This window comes from Odocoileus virginianus, chromosome 11 (assembly GCF_023699985.2).
Source record: "Odocoileus virginianus isolate 20LAN1187 ecotype Illinois chromosome 11, Ovbor_1.2, whole genome shotgun sequence".
Lineage (NCBI taxonomy): Eukaryota > Metazoa > Chordata > Mammalia > Artiodactyla > Cervidae > Odocoileus > Odocoileus virginianus.
Window position 1 is genome coordinate 1,276,720 of NC_069684.1, and position 17,217 is coordinate 1,293,936.

General features: G+C 60.2%; 1 protein-coding gene across 1 annotated transcript in view; it reads left to right on the forward strand.

Moving 5' to 3' along the window:
- CACNA1S (calcium voltage-gated channel subunit alpha1 S) overlaps nucleotides 1-17,217 on the forward strand; it is a 55,846-nt gene that overhangs the window by 13,722 nt on the left and 24,907 nt on the right. Inside the window, exons 3-19 of the mRNA XM_070473808.1 lie at nucleotides 626-765; nucleotides 2,810-2,952; nucleotides 3,083-3,235; nucleotides 3,636-3,841; nucleotides 5,015-5,118; nucleotides 7,340-7,485; nucleotides 7,885-7,966; nucleotides 9,820-9,980; nucleotides 11,759-11,984; nucleotides 12,569-12,776; nucleotides 12,908-13,028; nucleotides 13,342-13,456; nucleotides 13,841-13,934; nucleotides 14,511-14,580; nucleotides 15,087-15,219; nucleotides 15,780-15,909; nucleotides 16,530-16,589. Of these exons, the coding sequence (XP_070329909.1) occupies nucleotides 626-765; nucleotides 2,810-2,952; nucleotides 3,083-3,235; nucleotides 3,636-3,841; nucleotides 5,015-5,118; nucleotides 7,340-7,485; nucleotides 7,885-7,966; nucleotides 9,820-9,980; nucleotides 11,759-11,984; nucleotides 12,569-12,776; nucleotides 12,908-13,028; nucleotides 13,342-13,456; nucleotides 13,841-13,934; nucleotides 14,511-14,580; nucleotides 15,087-15,219; nucleotides 15,780-15,909; nucleotides 16,530-16,589 (2,292 nt within the window). The remainder of the gene's footprint in view (nucleotides 1-625; nucleotides 766-2,809; nucleotides 2,953-3,082; nucleotides 3,236-3,635; nucleotides 3,842-5,014; nucleotides 5,119-7,339; nucleotides 7,486-7,884; nucleotides 7,967-9,819; nucleotides 9,981-11,758; nucleotides 11,985-12,568; nucleotides 12,777-12,907; nucleotides 13,029-13,341; nucleotides 13,457-13,840; nucleotides 13,935-14,510; nucleotides 14,581-15,086; nucleotides 15,220-15,779; nucleotides 15,910-16,529; nucleotides 16,590-17,217) is intronic.

The window sequence follows — 17,217 nt, forward strand, 5'->3', positions numbered from 1 at the left end:
CGTGGGGTGGGTGGAGGGGGTCACAGAAAGTGGATGAAAGGGAAGACTCTGACCAGCCCGGAAGGCCCCTCCGGAACCCCAGTGAGTGCTCCCCCACCCTCCTCCTGTGAGTCCTCAGGATGAGGGAGAAGACCCCTGCACGGGAGCCACCTGGGGCCTTCATCCGGGGGCTGTCAGGCTGTTCATCCATTCGTCCCACTCTAGGCTGGTGTAGAGTCTTTTTCTAAAAAAGGAGGAACTTCCCTGGTGGTCAGCGGTTGACTCTGCCCTTCCACCACAGGGGTCGTCATTTTGGTCCCTGGTCCTTGAACCAAGGTTCCACAAGGCAGCATGGCCAAAAAAATAAAAGAGCAAAAAATCAACAACACCCCCCCTCCCCCGGGAGTTTATATTCTAGTGAGGAAGACGGGAAAGGAACCAGATAGAAAAGCGTGTGGTTTTTTCAGCTGGGGATATGCTCAGGAGACAGAGTGGGAGGAGGAGCAGAGGATGTCAGAGGTGGCCCCAGGGCCTGGTGTGGCCCCCGGGGGAGGGGTCCGGCCGGAGGGAGGGACCCAGGTGGTAGGGTAGCAGGGGCAGGGGTCCCGAGGCGGCTGAGCCCTGGTGTGACCCCCTCGCCCTGCAGGAGAAGCTGGAGTACTTCTTCCTCATCGTCTTCTCCATCGAGGCTGCCATGAAGATCATCGCCTACGGCTTCCTGTTCCACCAGGATGCCTACCTGCGCAGCGGCTGGAACGTGCTGGACTTCACCATCGTCTTCCTGGGGTGAGCGAGGCCGGGGTGCGGGGCTGAGCCTGGCGGGGACCCAGAGGCGGGTGCAGAGGTGAGGGGGTGGGGGCAGTGGGGGCGCCAGTAAGTCACACCCTCCCCAGCCAGGCATCGCCAGCCCGCTTGCTCTCTGCACACACGGCTGGAAATGCGTGCATGCTTCCAGGGCCCAGCAGCTTCTGGACGTTCATAAATATCACAGCCTTCATTATCATCTCTCCACGGACCTGTGTGGAGCACGTGTCACTTGAGTTCACGAGAACGGACATTTAGTCGTAACCTGTGGGAGTCTGCTTGGGCTTCCCAGGTGGTGCTGGTGGTAAAGAACCCGCCTGCCAATGCTGGAGACATAAGAGACGCAGGTTCGGTCCCTGGGTCGGGAAGATCCCCTGGAGGAGGGCATGGCAACCTGCTGCAGTGTTCTTGCCGGAGAAGCCCAGGGACAGAGGAGCCTGCGGGGCTCCTGGGGTCACAGAGAGTCAGACGTGACTGGAGTGACTGAGCACGCAGGAAGCACATGACAAGATGCCACAGACTGGGGGCTGATTCCACAAACACGTATTTGCTGACGGTTCTGGAGGCTGGACATCCAAGGTCAAGGTGTTGCCAGGTTCCTCCTGAGGCCTCCCTTCTTGGCTTGCCGATGGCCACCTTCTTGCTGTGTCCCCACATGGCCCTTCCTCCATCCACACGCACCCCCGGTGTGTGCCCACATTTCCTCTTGTTCTAAGGACACCAATCGGGCAATCAGAGCCCACCCTAACAGACTCCTCTTCACTGAGTCGCTTCTTTAAAGTCCTTTCTTCAAATACAGTCATATTCTGAGATCCCAGGAGTTAGGGTTTCAGCATATGAACTGGGAGTGGGGAGTGGGGAGCATGGCTAAGCCCATGACATAAGATCTAGCAGCCACCACCTAACTATAACAGGGCTTCCCAGTGGGTATGTGGACTGTAAAGAAGACAGAACGCCAAAGAATTGATGCCTTTGAACTCTGGTGCTGGAGAAGACTCCTGAAGGTCTTGCTCAGACAGCAAGGAGATCAAACCAGTCAATCTTACGAGAGATCAACCCTGAATATTCACTGGAAGGACTGATGCTGAAGCTCCAGTATTGTGGTCATCTGATGCCAACAACCAACTCATTGGAAAAGTCCCTGATGTTGGGAAAGATGGAGGGCAGAAGGAAAACAGGGCATCAGAGGATGAGATGGCGGGACGGCATCACTGACTCGATGGACATGAGTTTGAGCAAGCTCCAGGAGATAGTGAGGGATGGGGAGGCCTGGCATGCTGCAGTCCACGGGGTCGCAGAGACACGACTGAGCCACTGAACCGAACACACGACTCTTACTCCAGAGGCTGCTGTCTTAACCACTAAGCTGCCCTGCAAGTCAATAAAAGCCGTGGTGCTTACTTAGCAATTGTACAGTACTGCTCTGGGCAGAACACAGAAAGGAGGATTCGGGAGTCAGCCTCTGCCCTGGACGGACTCCTGGCTGGAGGCCGCACTCCCGCGTGGTGCGGGCTGGGGGCGGCTGTCAACAGGATACAGAAGGGCTTGAGACGGAGCTCAGAGTGACCGGAGAGCAGGAAGGACCGTCCGGGGCTTTGTCAGATGGGCAGCAGAAGGAATGCCCACAGGAGAGCCAGCCCCGGGCTCTCTCCTCCCCGTCCCCCCTGCCCCGCCCTCCGGGGTGGGGCCACTGGAACCGCCCACCCACCCCGGGGTGCGCTTAGCCCCCAGGCCTGACACAGATGCTGGGACACCCGCAGCTACACCCGCACCTTCAGGGTCAGAGTGGACATCACATATGGACCCAGTGTTCGTCTCACTGAGCCTGAACACGGTGGCAGGGGCTTCTATAAACTTCCCCAGACAGACAGACATCACCAGAGCAGCCCCGGGTCTGGGGCCCCATACCGGCCCCGCGGCCCCCGCCGCCCTGCCCCTCTACAGGTCCCCGGACGGGACAAGGGCCCCGACCCCGGGCAGAGGCCTAGCTGACCGCGGGCCCCGCCTCCCCCTCTCGTCGCCGCAGGGTCTTCACGGCGATCCTGGAGCAGGTCAACCTCATCCAGAGCAACACGGCCCCGATGAGCAGCAAAGGCGCCGGCCTGGACGTCAAGGCGCTGCGGGCCTTCCGCGTGCTCCGCCCGCTCCGGCTGGTGTCCGGGGTGCCCAGTGGGTGGCGCCGCCCCGCCCCTCCCCTGGCCTGCTCCCTGCCCCGGCTCTGGGCCCCTCCCGGCTGGGCGTCCCGGGGAGGGCCGGGCGAGCGGGAGGGAGGCTGAGTCCGCGCCGCCCCGCCCCGCAGGCCTGCAGGTGGTCCTCAACTCCATCTTCAAGGCCATGTTGCCGCTCTTCCACATCGCGCTGCTGGTGCTCTTCATGGTCGTCATCTACGCCATCATCGGCCTCGAGCTCTTCAAGGGCAAGATGCACAAGACCTGCTACTTCATCGGCACGGGTGCGCGGCGGGTGCGCGGCGGGTGCGCGGCGGGTGCGCGGCGGGGCGGGGGCGGGCTCCGCTTCAGCGGCCCAGAGGAGCTCTCAAGTGCCGGCGAGAGGCCCTGCCCACACCTCCGCCCCGCTGCAAAGTCTGTGGGTACAAGTGATCCGTGGCGTGCCTCGCAGCCTGTGGTCCCTAGAAGCCTCGCCTCCAGGGAGGTCTGCCCGGAGCTGCCGCCCGCAGGCGCCACCGAGCCTACCGGTATCCGTGGATCAGTCTCCGGATCCATACGCCCGCCCTCCGCTCAGCCTCCCTGCACCGCACTCTCCCGGGGTTGTCCTCCCGACTTCATACTCTTGTTGAGATGCCCCCTCCCATTCCCCCCGGGGGGCTCACTGCTCTCGCCGCCCACCCTCAGACATCGTGGCCACGGTGGAGAACGAGAAGCCGTCCCCCTGCGCCCGGACGGGCTCCGGCCGCCCCTGCACCATCAGCGGCAGCGAGTGCCGGGGCGGGTGGCCCGGCCCCAACCACGGCATCACCCACTTCGACAACTTCGGCTTCTCCATGCTCACCGTGTACCAGTGCATCACCATGGAGGGCTGGACCGACGTCCTCTACTGGGTGGGTCTGGGCCCGAGCCTGCCGGTTGCCCCTACTCGTGGGCTCGGGCCGTGGGTGGGCCTGTCAGTCCTGGACCCTGGAGGGTCCGCTGCTCCCCCTCCCCCTCCCAGGCGAGTGTCCCAGCATCCCCGGGGTAAGGGCTGAGGTACCACCTGTGTCCGCAGCCCCAGGAGCGGTGAGGATGGAAACCGGGAGCTTGGCGGCTTCTATCTCAGCTCCTCCCTTGTCCCCAAGCCTGGCTATGAGTGACTCACCCCTGATGGCCAGGAATCTCAGATTTCCCCAGGGAGGAAGGGCCCTGTGAGTCTCTCTCCTCACTGCTGGGCAAGGTTGCTCTCCCATAAAAAGACAAGTGGGATACCAGGTCCCTCGTCTGTAGAATAAAAATACCAGCTCCATCATCGGGTAGTTATGACAGTCAGTGAGGCTGTTAACTGAGTCCCCACATTGCCGATGCACACCCAGAGTGTAGTCCTCCTGTTGAGAAGGCTCTTTATTTGGTGTTACTCAGAGCTATTTGATCCTCCAGCAATGGAAGGCAGGATCCCATTTTCTGGATAAGGAAACTGAAGCTCAGAGAGCTTCGGTGACTTGGCCTCTGGTGGCTAGTGAGCGACATGGCCAAGACTGACCTCTAATCCACCCGGCTCCAACCCCGGAGCCTGGCCACGGGGTGACTGCCTATGGGGGACAGTCATAGAACTGTCAAATGCTTTGCAGACACAAAGGAATAGTGTGACTGGCTCTTGTGAGCTCAGATTATGGGAGCCAATTATTAAACGTTTCAAAGGACTGTCACACATGTCATTTCGCCTGTGACCAGCCTGTAAGGAGCGAGGTCACATCATCAGCCCAGGAGGTGCTGGGACAGGGCTCAGAGATGCCGGGGACTCATCAGAGCCACAGATGGTTCCTGAAGGAGCCGGCCGAGTGCAGGCCGAGGCTTGGAGTGTTTGTACTCGGAGAAATCTTGGCTGGAAAGGAGGCTGGAGGCAGCCGGCTGGACCGGGTCCAGGCAGGGAGCCAGGCAGTTGGAGGGAGGCAGGGCTCTGTCCCGCCGGCCAGGTAGCTGTCAGCAAGGCCCCAGTGCTGCGTTTCAGGCCGGACCCAGGTGGCCAGCTTGCGGAGGGCCTGGACCCGCACGCCGGGGACTCACACCCATGTCTGGACCAGGTGAATGATGCCATTGGGAACGAGTGGCCCTGGATCTACTTTGTCACCCTCATCCTGCTGGGCTCCTTCTTCATCCTCAACCTGGTGCTGGGCGTCCTGAGCGGGTGAGGGGCTAGAAGCAACTGGGGGGGGGATGGAGGGGGTGGGGAGGGAGAGAGGAAAGAGGGCGGGGGGTGTGACGTAGACCTCTCACTCCTCCCCGGTCCCCTTTAAGCCAGGAGCAGGCTCCCCGCTAGCAAGGGAGAGTGAAGGTGCAGGGAGAGCCCCCCTTTCTCCACCCCCCCAAGCCTTCTTCTGTCCTCGCTTCTTTCGGCCCCCTTGCGTGAAGTCCCCGAGACCCCAGCCTGCTGCCCCTGGAGGTGCAAGGTCTGAGGCTCAGCTCCAAGAATGGCCTCTGGGCTGAGCACGCAGACTGGGGCACGAGGCCCCAGTTTAAACCCTTGCACTGCTGCTCGCTGGCTGTGTGACCGTTGCTAATTCCCGAACCCCTCTGTGCCTCGGGGTCCACCTCTGTCACAGAGGAGTCATGTCAGGGCCTGAGCCACGGGCTTGTTGGGAGAAGCGCACGAGTCAGTTCCTGTAACGTACTCGGGCAGAGGCCGGCACACCGCGGGCGCTGAGTGCTCGTGGCCATTCCTCTCTGAGGCTGCGCCCCAGCTGCGGCGGGCAGCCTGGAAGTGGCCACCACCAGCCCCAGGAGCTGCCCTCCTGGCATTGGCGGGGGGTTGCTGTCTGTGGACTTGGAGAAGAAGGACATGCTTTTGTTTTTATTGCCTCTAACTGGAACTTGACACTTCCTTTCAGGAAGTGGTCACAGCGCCGCCCGTGACTGGTCCCAGTAGGAAGCCCTTGTCAGATCCCAGTGTTGCAAGTTTCACTACCTTAAAATTATGATGGTTATTAGACCTGCGACTAGATCTTGCCAGTTAATGAATTACTAAAGCAGCATTTGTTCAGCCGCTAAGTCATGTCCGACTCTTTGCAACCCCATGGATTGCAGCACGCCAGGCTTCCCTGTCTTTCACCAACTCCCAGAGTTTTCTATGTAATTTTAACACTATTTATGTCTCAACAGCCACGTTTTCATAGCACTGGTTCTGTTGTCAGGCTCTGGTTTCCAAATGAAACATTTTACAATGTTCCCCCAAATCCTCCCAAAGGGAGCGTTTTCCCCGTGGCTCTGAGGAGGGACCCACAGCTTTCACAGGAGCACCGAGCGGACCAGGGCACGAGGTGGCCAAGAACCCTCTTGGACCCTGCCCCGGCAGCGTGAGGGCTTGCGGTGTAAGCAGACCTTCCAGCGGCCCCCGCCCCTCCGGCGGGCTGCCCCCCGCCCAGCTCAGAGCCTTCCCCGACCCTCGGTCCCCCTGCCCCAGTGCAGCCTGGTTTCTTCCAGGCCCAGGACCCCCGAGGCCTTAGGTCTGTAAGCAGAACTAAATTCGTCAGGCGGCCTAAAAGGTCAGGGCTGCAGGGAAAACGAGTGATACCAGGTAGTTCTCAGTCCCCAGACAATATAAACTGGCTAGGGCCAGACCAGGAAGTCAGGCCAGACGTCACTGGGGCTCCTGCAGCAGCTACAGGAGGGAGCCACAAGCCAGAGCCTGCCTTGCTAGCTCCTGGGGTGGGATGGACGCAGTGGTGTGTCCAGGGGCTGGGCCGGAGGAGGGGCCCGAGGTAGTGTGCCCACCCCTTTGTGGTGTTGAGCACGGGGGGGCGTGTGCAGTAACCTGCTTTTACTCCTGGCTCTTGAGAAATGGCAGTTGGGGGCAGGGGTTTGTCTTGGTATCTTTTGGTCCAGAGTTTGCCCCAGCTACACATGCACACAGGTATTTTTAGTCCCGAGTTCTTGCCTGGAGAATCCCAGGGACTGCAGAGCCTTCTATGGGGTCACACAGAGTCGGACACGACTGAAGTGACTTAGCAGCAGCAGCAGCAGTTTCTTTGTATCTTGTTCCTGGAGGAGAGGTGTGTCCAGGTGCATGCAGGGTACGAAGGGTCACAGGTCCCAGCCTGTCTCGGGAGGGTCCAGGCAGTCCTGTTAGGCAGTGGGTGGTCGTGTCACTAACCCCTGCCCAAGGTCACCCAAGACAAGGCGGGAGAAATGAGACGGGATGAGAAGAAGGAGCAACAGAGGGGGGCTGAGTGTGCCAAGTATCCTGGAGGGCGGGGCTGGGGGGAGGGCTGCCCCTGGCCCCCGGAAGGTCCCTGGACCCGGCGATAGCTGGGCCAGGAGGATGGGTGCGTCCAGCCTCAGAACGGGCTCGGTGACCCGAGAAGCTCCATCTCCCCAGCCGGTTCCTCCTCCTCCTCCCCGGCCCCCTGCAGGGAATTCACCAAGGAGCGGGAGAAGGCCAAGTCCAGGGGAACCTTCCAGAAGCTGCGGGAGAAGCAGCAGCTGGAGGAGGACCTCCGGGGCTACCTGAGCTGGATCACACAGGGCGAGGTCATGGACGTGGACGACTTGAGAGAAGGTGGGAGCCACAGGCCACGGTCAGCACCCCGCCCCGAGCTGCCCTTGCGCCGGCCCCCGTGAGGGCATCCCAACGCCCTGCTCCCCCATGGCCCCGGGGCCTGACGAGCAGGACTGCCGGCTCCACTTTGCAGATAAGGAAGCGTGGCCCCTAGAGGGCAAGCCTGATGCCTGAGGTGGAGGCGGCCAGGTGGGCCCAGGGCCTGCCCAGAGCCCTGACTACTAAAGTGCCTCGCTGCCCCCAGGAACCACCCTCCCAGTGGTGCAGGCTCTCTGGCTCCCAGGAGGGAGGGGTCCAGGCCCACCCAGGGCCGCTGCCCCGGGTGTCCCCGGTCAGTGACCTTTCCTGGTGCGTCCAGCCCAGAGGGGAGCAAGGCCGCCTGTGCCTCTCTGTCCCCAGGGAAGCTGGCTCTAGATGAAGGTGGCTCCGACACGGAAAGCCTGTATGAAATCGCGGGCTTGAACAAAGTCATCCAGTTCATGTGAGTGTCTGCCCAGCTCCGGGTCCCCCTAGCCCCAGTCACCCCCCGTGAGTGGCTTCTGGGTCACGTTCCCTGAGTGCGGGCGGAGGGCACTGAGCAGATGACCTATTTCCACATCACGTGAGGAAGACACTGGGAGCCTCTGCTCCAGCAGGGCAGGCAGGCAGCATCGCAGGCCTCTGCTCCAGCAGGGCAGGCAGGCAGCATCGCAGGCCTCTGCTCCAGCAGGGCAGGCAGGCAGCATCGCAGGCCTCTGCTCCAGCAGGGCAGGCAGGCAGCATCGCAGGCCTCTGCTCCAGCAGGGCAGGCAGGCAGCATCGCAGGCCTCTGGGGCAGGGGGCTGGAACACCAGCACCTTTGTCTCGAGAGGACTGTGTGTTTATTTGATCGGCTGCTTCCAAATTCACACACAATTGTGACTTTGAGAGATCCAACAATAGAGAAATGCATCAAAGAAAAGATGAAATCCTTGCTGCCCTTTAAAGAGGTAACCATGGTAACAGATTTGCATCCCTCCAAGGCTGCTTCGACGCATTCATCTTACACACACATGCACGCGTGGGCACACACACACCTACACACACGAGTTTTTTACATGACAGGGTTTCTCATATTAACTACTGTCACTTCAGAACCAACAAAAGTACCCAACACACAGGAGAGCTTGCTGGATAAATGAATACGATTCACACACAACTAGTAACTGACATTCTAAATTTAGAATGGTCTATTTAGGGCAAATTTATACACACGAAAACTTGCTTTTTTAAAAAAAGACTTTCTTTTTTTGGAGCAGTTTCAGATTCACAGCAAAACTGAGCAGAAGGCACAGAGACGGCCCACCTGTCCCCCCTCCGACCCTGCCCGGGGCCCCCACCATCAGAACCTCCACCAGATGGTCCATTTGTTACAACTGATAAGCCTGCGTGGATAGCATCATCACCCCGAGTCCAGTTTATGTTGGGGCTCATCCTGTGTTTGATGATGCATACCCACCATTATAATATCATATGGAGTATTTTTGCTGCCTTAAAAAGCCTCTCTTTCTGCCTATTCACACCTCCACCCCCCACCCCTGGCAACCTACCACTGAGCTTACTGTCTCCAAAGTCTTGCCTTTCCCAGAATGTCACAGAGTGTGATCTCAGGCGGGCTCTTTTTACTTAGTGACACATATTTAAGGTCCCTCTGCAGCTTTGCAAGGTGTGATAGCTCAGACACACACCTTCTGGTGGTAGATCTTTGAACATAAAATATTCCACAGCATGAATATGTCGTAGTCTAGTTAATCTGTCCAGTCTGGGGCAGTACACATGGTGCTGAAGGGAACAGTTGTAATAGTGAACATCTCTGCCTGGTGGATTCCTAGAAACAGACTTGCTGGGTCAGAGGGCATGGAGAGTCTGAACCCTGGTAAACGCTGCACAAGGGCTGTGCCAGTGATGGAGGTGCCCTTTCTGTGAACCCTCCCCAACACCAATATGACCAATTTGCTAAAGAATTGACGTTATGACCAGTGAAACGGGGCATCCCAGTGTGGCTTTACTTAAGATGGAAACGTATGGAGCCCTACTCTGGGCCCGGCACTGCGCTAAACTCGGCACTTGCGTTGTCTCTAGTGACCCCCAAGGTCTGCATCACTGCTGTTCTCCTCTGAAATGTGAAGATATTTGCTCTAGGAGGCAAGATTTGCCACCTGTCTCTGCAGCTCACATTCTTGTCTCCTCTGGTGTGGCTGGAGGAGGGAGTGGGTGGTCAGACTAAGTGTGGCCGGAGTGGCCTGAAGGCAGCCTTGGGAAGGTGGCAGCTCTGGTAACACAACCTTTTCCCCTCCCTCCCTGCCTGCTTCTCAGACGACACTGGAGGCAGTGGAATCGTGTCTTCCGCTGGAAATGCCATGACGTGGTAAAGTCCAGAGTCTTCTACTGGCTGGTCATCCTGATTGTCGCCCTCAACACGCTGTCGATCGCCTCGGAGCACCACCACCAGCCTCTGTGGTTGACCCACCTGCAAGGTGAGACACGTGACTGACAGCCAAAGCCAAGGGTGCCTCAGGTTCTGTGAAGTCAGTTAAATGTTGACATCATTTTCTAGGAACTCTAGTGGTGGTCCTCTCCTCCTTGTGGCATTACCAGGGGAAATATTAACAACAGCAACACACTGGGGACCCGCCAGGTGTTTGCCAGGTGCCTGGGCAAATGATCACAAACATAGCTACTGGATGGACCGGTGAGCAGTAACTGAGCGCTTCACACATCCAAGTTCGCTCAAGCTCTACTCCAGGCACAGCAGCCTCTCACGCAGTGTTTACAGCATACGCGCTCTATGTAAGGCCTAGCGAAGAATGCAGGGAACACAAGGAAGGAAGGCACATCTCCCACCTTCAAGGAGCTTCCTGAGCCAAAGAAGAAGACAGATATTGATGAGTGATGTCAGGCCACATAGGGAGGGCAATGGTGGAGGTAAATGTAAGAGGAGGATTACAGAGGAGGGGAGGCGGGATAAGAGCAAGACACTCTGGTTAAAATGATGAAAAAGACAAAAAGAAGGAAAATTGCTAGAACACTATCTCTTTCTATGGGGAGGAGACAGGAAATGTTACAGATCAGATGCAAGTATGCATTCATCCATCTGTTCGCCTGTCCACTCAACCATCAATCTATCCATGCATCTGTCCATCTGTTCATTCATCCATCCATCCATCCATCCATCCATCCATCCATCCATCCATCCATCCTCCCATCCATCCATCCATCCTTCCATCCATCTAACCATCCACCCGTCCACCATCCATCCATCCATCAATCCATCTAACCATCCACCTGCCTAACTATCCATCCATCCATTCATTGCAGCCAATATTCTTGAGAACCCCTTAAGTGTGTCAGGCATAGTCAATGCATTGTCAATAACTAACGTGGACAAAATGTGGACACTGTCCACCAAGAGGGGTCCGAGATGAATTTGAGGTCCCTGGCCTATGCAGATAAATTAATGGCAGTGCCACTTGCTGAGACGGGGAACACAGTCAGTGACCAGGTATTTTTGGGGGGTGGGGGAGGACAGGCAGTCCCCATCAGCTTAGTCTTGGGCCTGTTGAGTTTGAGGTTCCTCTGAGACACCCCAAGAGATGTTGAGGAGACAGACGCAAAGTAGGTCTGGGACGCAGCGGAGAGGTCTGGGTTGAAAAGTCAGAGTCTGGAGTCACTGGCAGGCATGATAATCGAAGCTTGCCCTTAGAAGACATCACCAGGTCCCCAGAGGGCAATATGTACTCACGTGCTCAGCTCAAGTGCAGCACTCAGGGTGAAGTGGGGGTGCCTCTGTAGAGGGGTACAGGAGAAGCTGGGGGGATCCCAGGGGGATGCGGTGTTCAGGATGCAAGGGAAGCAAACGTTTTAAAACTCAAGAGGGGACTTCCCTGGAAGCCCAGTGGTTAGGACTCTGCCCTTCCACTGCAGGGGACACGGGTTCGATCCCTGGTTGCTGTGTTTCTGGGAGGTCAAGAAAATGGGGTTAAAATACCCGTGGCTTGATTGCTGGAGTGAGGAGGGTGGGCCTGCCAAACACAGGACGGTTTACCTTGTTAGAAATCTAGGCTGTGTTCCTTCAATGGGGAAAATTCACCAGGTTTTACTGGATCTGGAGGGCAGGGAGAAGAGGATGCCCTGGAAACACAGGGAGGGTGCCGAGTGCGGGGCCCTTGTGTCGCCGGCAGTGGGGGGTCATTGGGAGCCTGGCCCAGGCGGACGCGCAGGGGAGTGGCGCTGAGCTGCGCGGGCCTCCCTGCAGACGTGGCCAACCGGGTGCTGCTGGCCCTGTTCACCGTGGAGATGCTGATGAAGATGTACGGGCTGGGCCTGCGCCAGTACTTCATGTCCATCTTCAACCGCTTCGACTGCTTCGTGGTGTGCAGCGGCCTCCTGGAGATCCTACTGGTGGAGTCTGGCGCCATGACGCCCCTGGGCATCTCGGTGTTGCGCTGCATCCGCCTCCTGCGGATCTTCAAGATCACCAAGTGAGCGGGGGCGTGGTCCCGGCGCCCCGCCCCTTACACCGGCCCCGTCCCTCCGCCTTGCCCCGCCCCTCTCCACCCTTCCAGCAGGGGCGTGGTCACCGCGCCCCGCCCCTCCAGGCGCCCCGCCACTTCTACCGGCCCCGCCCATTCCGCCCGCCCCCCTCGACCCTCCCACTATGGGGCGTGGTCCCGCCCGCGCTGCCCCGCCCCTCCACCCTTCCCCCTTCCACCTCCTCCTCTCCTGTTTCCTTACCTCTCACCAGGTTTATTGAGGGTCATGGAAAAGAGGGAGGAAAAGGGAAGAGACTGGAAGAGGAAGGAAAGGAAGACGGAAAGGGGGGAGGAGAAGGGGGTGGTGAGGAAGGATACAAAGAAGGGGGCGTGGAGTGGTCGCGGGCCGTGGGTGCAGGGGAGGAGTGGGCCTCATCCCCGTGGGGTTTAGAGTCTAGTGGTGGCCCCGGAAGTCAAACGGCCACGCTACTAAGGAGAATGCAATGACAAACCGGGGTGGGAGCTTTGGGTCCGGGCAGCCCCAGCCTTCCCGGCCGCCTGACCTCCGCGCCCCGGGCCTCCCCGTCTCCCAGGTACTGGACGTCGCTGAGCAACCTGGTGGCGTCCCTGCTCAACTCCATCCGCTCCATCGCCTCCCTGCTGCTGCTGCTGTTCCTCTTCGTCGTCATCTTCGCCCTGCTGGGCATGCAGCTCTTCGGGGGCCGGTACGACTTCGAGGACACCGAGGTGCGGCGCAGCAACTTCGACAGCTTCCCGCAGGCCCTCATCAGCGTCTTCCAGGTACCGAGCCTGGCCAGGCGGGGCCTCGCGTCCTCTGACCCGCCCCGCGCCCCCCTACGTTGGAAGGGGACTCTTGGACAACGTAGTCCCCAGGGAAGACCCTCACATCCCTCTGTACCCCACGACCCTAGGTGCTGACAGGTGAGGACTGGAACTCCGTGATGTACAACGGGATCATGGCCTACGGCGGCCCGTCCTACCCCGGGGTGCTGGTCTGCATTTACTTCATCATCCTGTTTGTCTGCGGCAACTGTATCCCCTGGGGCGCAGGGCTCAGAGGAGAGCCCGGAGGGGGCGGGGCCGGGGGAGGGGCTGGGACGGAGGGCCCAGGGGCCCAGGGCCTCTGCAGGAAGGGGGAGCGCCCGGGGCCGGGAGCGGGGAGGGGGCACAGCAGGTGCTGTGTGGGGACAGCGGTAGGGCCGTTCCTTCCAGCAGGAAGTTAGGCGACCTCAGGGTGACTAGTGACAGTGGGGAGGAGTCAGCCCCAGAAAGACGGGGGGCCCGGAGCAGCGGGGCGGGCAGGTCCTGCCGAGCCCAGCGCCCCAGCTCCTTAGCGGCACCCCAGACATCCTGCTCAACGTCTTCCTGGCCATCGCTGTGGACAACCTGGCAGAGGCCGAGAGCCTGACTTCCGCCCAGAAGGCCAAGGCTGAGGAGCGGAGACGCAGGAAGATGTCCAAGTGAGTGGGTGACCCAGTGGGAGGGACCTGAGAGAGGGACGGAGGGAGGGCACCCCACACAGGAGAGCTGAGCCGTCCTGGACCAAACCGCACTCCATGCTGCAAACCCAGACAGTGCCACCCCGGACGGTGCCACGGCTGTACTCTCACTGGCCGGCAGGCCCTGGGGTGGCTGACACTGAGGCTGCTGGCACTGCTCACTCATAGCGAGGGGAGGACGCGCTGGGCCTGTGCTGCCCCTGCCCCCACGGAGCGCCCCCCTCCTCGAGCCCTGGGTGGGGTCGGGAAGGGTGCCCTCAGGCTGAGCGGACCCCAGAAGGTGGAGGTTCTCTTCCGTGGAGGAGCGGGGCCTCCACTTTGGGTTTGCTTGGTTTTCCAACTCAGGGGGCTCCCGGACAAGTCGGAGGAGGAGAAGGCAACAATGGCCAAGAAGTTGGAGCAGAAACCCAAGGGGGAGGGCATCCCCACCACCGCCAAGGTGAGCCCGTCAGCCCTTGGGGAGCTCTCAGGGGCCGCAGGGAGGGGCCTCTGAAAGTCCCCCTTTTGCCCATGCCTTAGGGTGGGTGCTGGGGAAGGGGGCTGTCTGCCTGGGCACCAGCCAGGTGAGGGCAGCTCCATCGCAGGGATGCCTTTGCGCTGAGGGTGCACATGCCCCAACCCAGGAAGCAGACTTCCTCTGTATTGTGCCCTCTTCCCATCTGATGCTGTCTGCTCCGCGGAGCAGCGCAGACCAGCTTCCAGCCCTGCCATCCTGTCCCGGCCTGGGGGCTGAGGGAGTAGAGCTCAGAGGGGCAGGGGGTGGGGGGTGGTTCCTGGCCTGGGGACTCCTCTGTCTTCTGAGAACTAAGCAGGTATGGGGGGGGGCAGTGCTCAGGCTCAGACAGGCGGGGGTCCCGGTGGCTTTCTGGGCCTGGCCTCCCCTTCGTGAGACGGGAGTGACAGTGACAGCAGCATCCCAGGAGGGAGGGAGGCTCAGGTGAGCTCACACCTGCACGCCCTCCGGCCGGGGGAACCACAACTCTCGTTTTCATCTTCCTCGTGTTCCTCCTTCCAGCTGAAGATTGATGAGTTTGAATCCAACGTCAACGAGGTGAAGGACCCCTACCCCTCTGCCGACTTCCCAGGTGAGGGTCTTGAGACCGAGGGCGGGGTGTGCTGGGCTGGCTCCTCCTGCTGGCTGTCCCCCACCCAAAGGAGGGTTTGTGGAACCCGAAACCAGGAGAGAGAAGCTCAGAGTCCATTTATCTCAACGGGACTCCTGCCCTCATCAACGGCACGAGCTGGGGGCCTGCCTGGCGGGCAAGTCAGGGGCAGAGCCAGGCTCAGCACTGCAGTCGCTTGCAGAGCAGGGCCCCCTGCAACCCCAGCTTGTGAGCCACCCCAGGGTAGCGCATCCAGCCCCGAGACAGGAGCTACAGCAGCAAGGCTCTGGGACCTTGCTCCTGGCCCCACTTCTGGAAGGTCCTGAGGCCAACAGCTCTCAGGCCAGTGTGTTGTGGCGAAGGGAGGTGCCCGGCTGGACCCTGCTGGCCCCCCACGCCCTGGCTGCTGGGGGTTGGGTTCAGAGCACAAGAGTTAAGGGGATAGCGAAACATGGAAAGACACCCCAGCCTCTCTCCCCTCCCCACAGGGGATGATGAGGAAGACGAGCCCGAGGTCCCAATAAGCCCCCGGCCCCGTCCGCTGGCTGAGCTGCAGCTGAAGGAGAAGGCAGTGCCCATTCCAGAAGCCAGCGCCTTCTTCATCTTCAGCCCCACCAACAAGTGGGTGGCCCCTCGGCGGTGGGGCAGGGTGGTGGTGGGGTCTCAGAGAAGGCTGCTTTTTGCTCCGAGAAGACCACCTTCTCCCAACTCTCTGGGCCTACTTACGCTGTGAGAAAGGCACTCCTTTAACTTTGGATCTCTTGCCCCATTTAAAATGCCAGCATCCCCAGGAGACATTTATCTTAAGCCTCACACATTACTTACACCCGAGAGGGACGGGACGGATATGTTGGTTCCTTTCTGACAGCAGAGTGGGGCTGTATTTCTCACAGGCTTCAGTCTGACACCTTTAGATAACAGACCATAGTTCTGGAGTTTCAGCCATCAGCCTCGGGGCTGGAGAGCAGTCTGCCCGTGTTTCGATGGGAGCCATGGGATGGGCAGAGTGTTGGGGGAGGGCTTGTTGGGGGATGGGATAGGGCTGCGTAGCCCGGGCGGGGCCCGGCGTGTCCAGCCAGAGGCCGCCTGGATGCAGGCTGACCTTCCCCACCGAGCAGGGCGGAGGCTGCTGAGGCCCGAAGGCCCTGTTCAGAGCCTCCTGACCGCCCCCTCGCCCGCAGGATCCGCGTCCTGTGTCACCGCATTGTCAACGCCACCTGGTTCACCAACTTCATCCTGCTCTTCATCCTGCTCAGCAGCGCCGCCCTGGCCGCCGAGGACCCCCTCCGGGCTGAGTCCGTGAGGAACCAGGTGACGGCAGCCAACTCAGCGCCCCCCACTCCAGGCCTCAGGCGCCCACTCCTCACCCTGAGGCCCCGTGTTCGGCTGTACCTGCTATGTGGTCCCCGCATCACAGTTGCTTAGAGTTTAAGTCCCCAGAGGGCCAAGACAGTGTGGTCACAGCATGCACCCTAAACTGGCTCTGGGTGCTGGGTTTTAGCAGTGATGATGGTAGGGATGGTGGTGGTGATGGTGGGGGTGAAGATAACGGTGGTGATGCTGGTGAGGAGGGAGGAGCTGGTGCTGGTCCTAGTGGTGGAAGGGTGGGGAAGGGGGTGGTGCTGCTGACAGTGAGGATGGCGGTGATGGGGGGGGGGCAGTGGTGATGGGGGGATGGTGGTGGTGGTGGGGTGGGGGTGGTCTTGACGGTGATGGTGCTGATGGTGGTGGTGCTGATGGTGGTGGGGGCAATGGTGGGGATGGGGGATGGTGGTGGGGATGGGAGGGCGGTGGTGATGGGGGGATGGTGGTATTGGGGTGGGGGTGGTCTTGATGGTGACGGTGGTATGGTGGTGGTGCTGATGCTGATGAGGGTAATGATGCCGTTCCTGCTCTGCTCCTTCTCTCGCTGACTTCTGCCCTGCCACCAGATCCTTGGGTATTTTGACATCGGGTTCACCTCTGTCTTCACTGTGGAGATTGTCCTCAAGGTGCGTGAAGGCCATGAGATGACACCCCGGGCCAGCTGGGACCCCCGCTTACACAGGCTGTGCTCCCTTGGGGGCTGGGTCGCAGGGAGGAGGGACAAGCCAGAAGGCGGCAGAGAGCAGCAGGGACAGACTCTCAGGACCCAAGGGACCAGGTGGTTTCAGCTCAGAGCTGGCATGAGCGGGCGAGCAGGCAGGTGGGTGCAGGCCTGGGGTATGGTCAGCAGGCAGCCCATGCACCTCTCAGCAGAGCGTCCTGTGTGTCTGTGATGCCTTGGGCACCTTCTTCCAATGTCCAGGCTCGGCTCACCCAGGTGCGGACGGGAAGCAGTGATCTGTTCCCAGGCCTGGGTTGTCAGTGACTGAAAGGGCTCCCCCAGGGTCCCAGAGAAGCGGCTGTTGCCCTGGGCGGGATTTCTGGCAGTTCCGCCCTCTCACGCCCCCCCCCCAGCCCATCCCCCACATCCATAGCACACTGCTGCCCTCCTGTTCTCACAGCGGACCCACTGGGTTCACACCATCATGGTGGGGGGTCTGGGGGCAGAGGCCTCCCATCTGTGACCGGGACCCGGAGGGTCACCTCCACGTACCCAGAGGGGAGAGGGGAGCCATGTAAGGGGAGCAGGCCGAG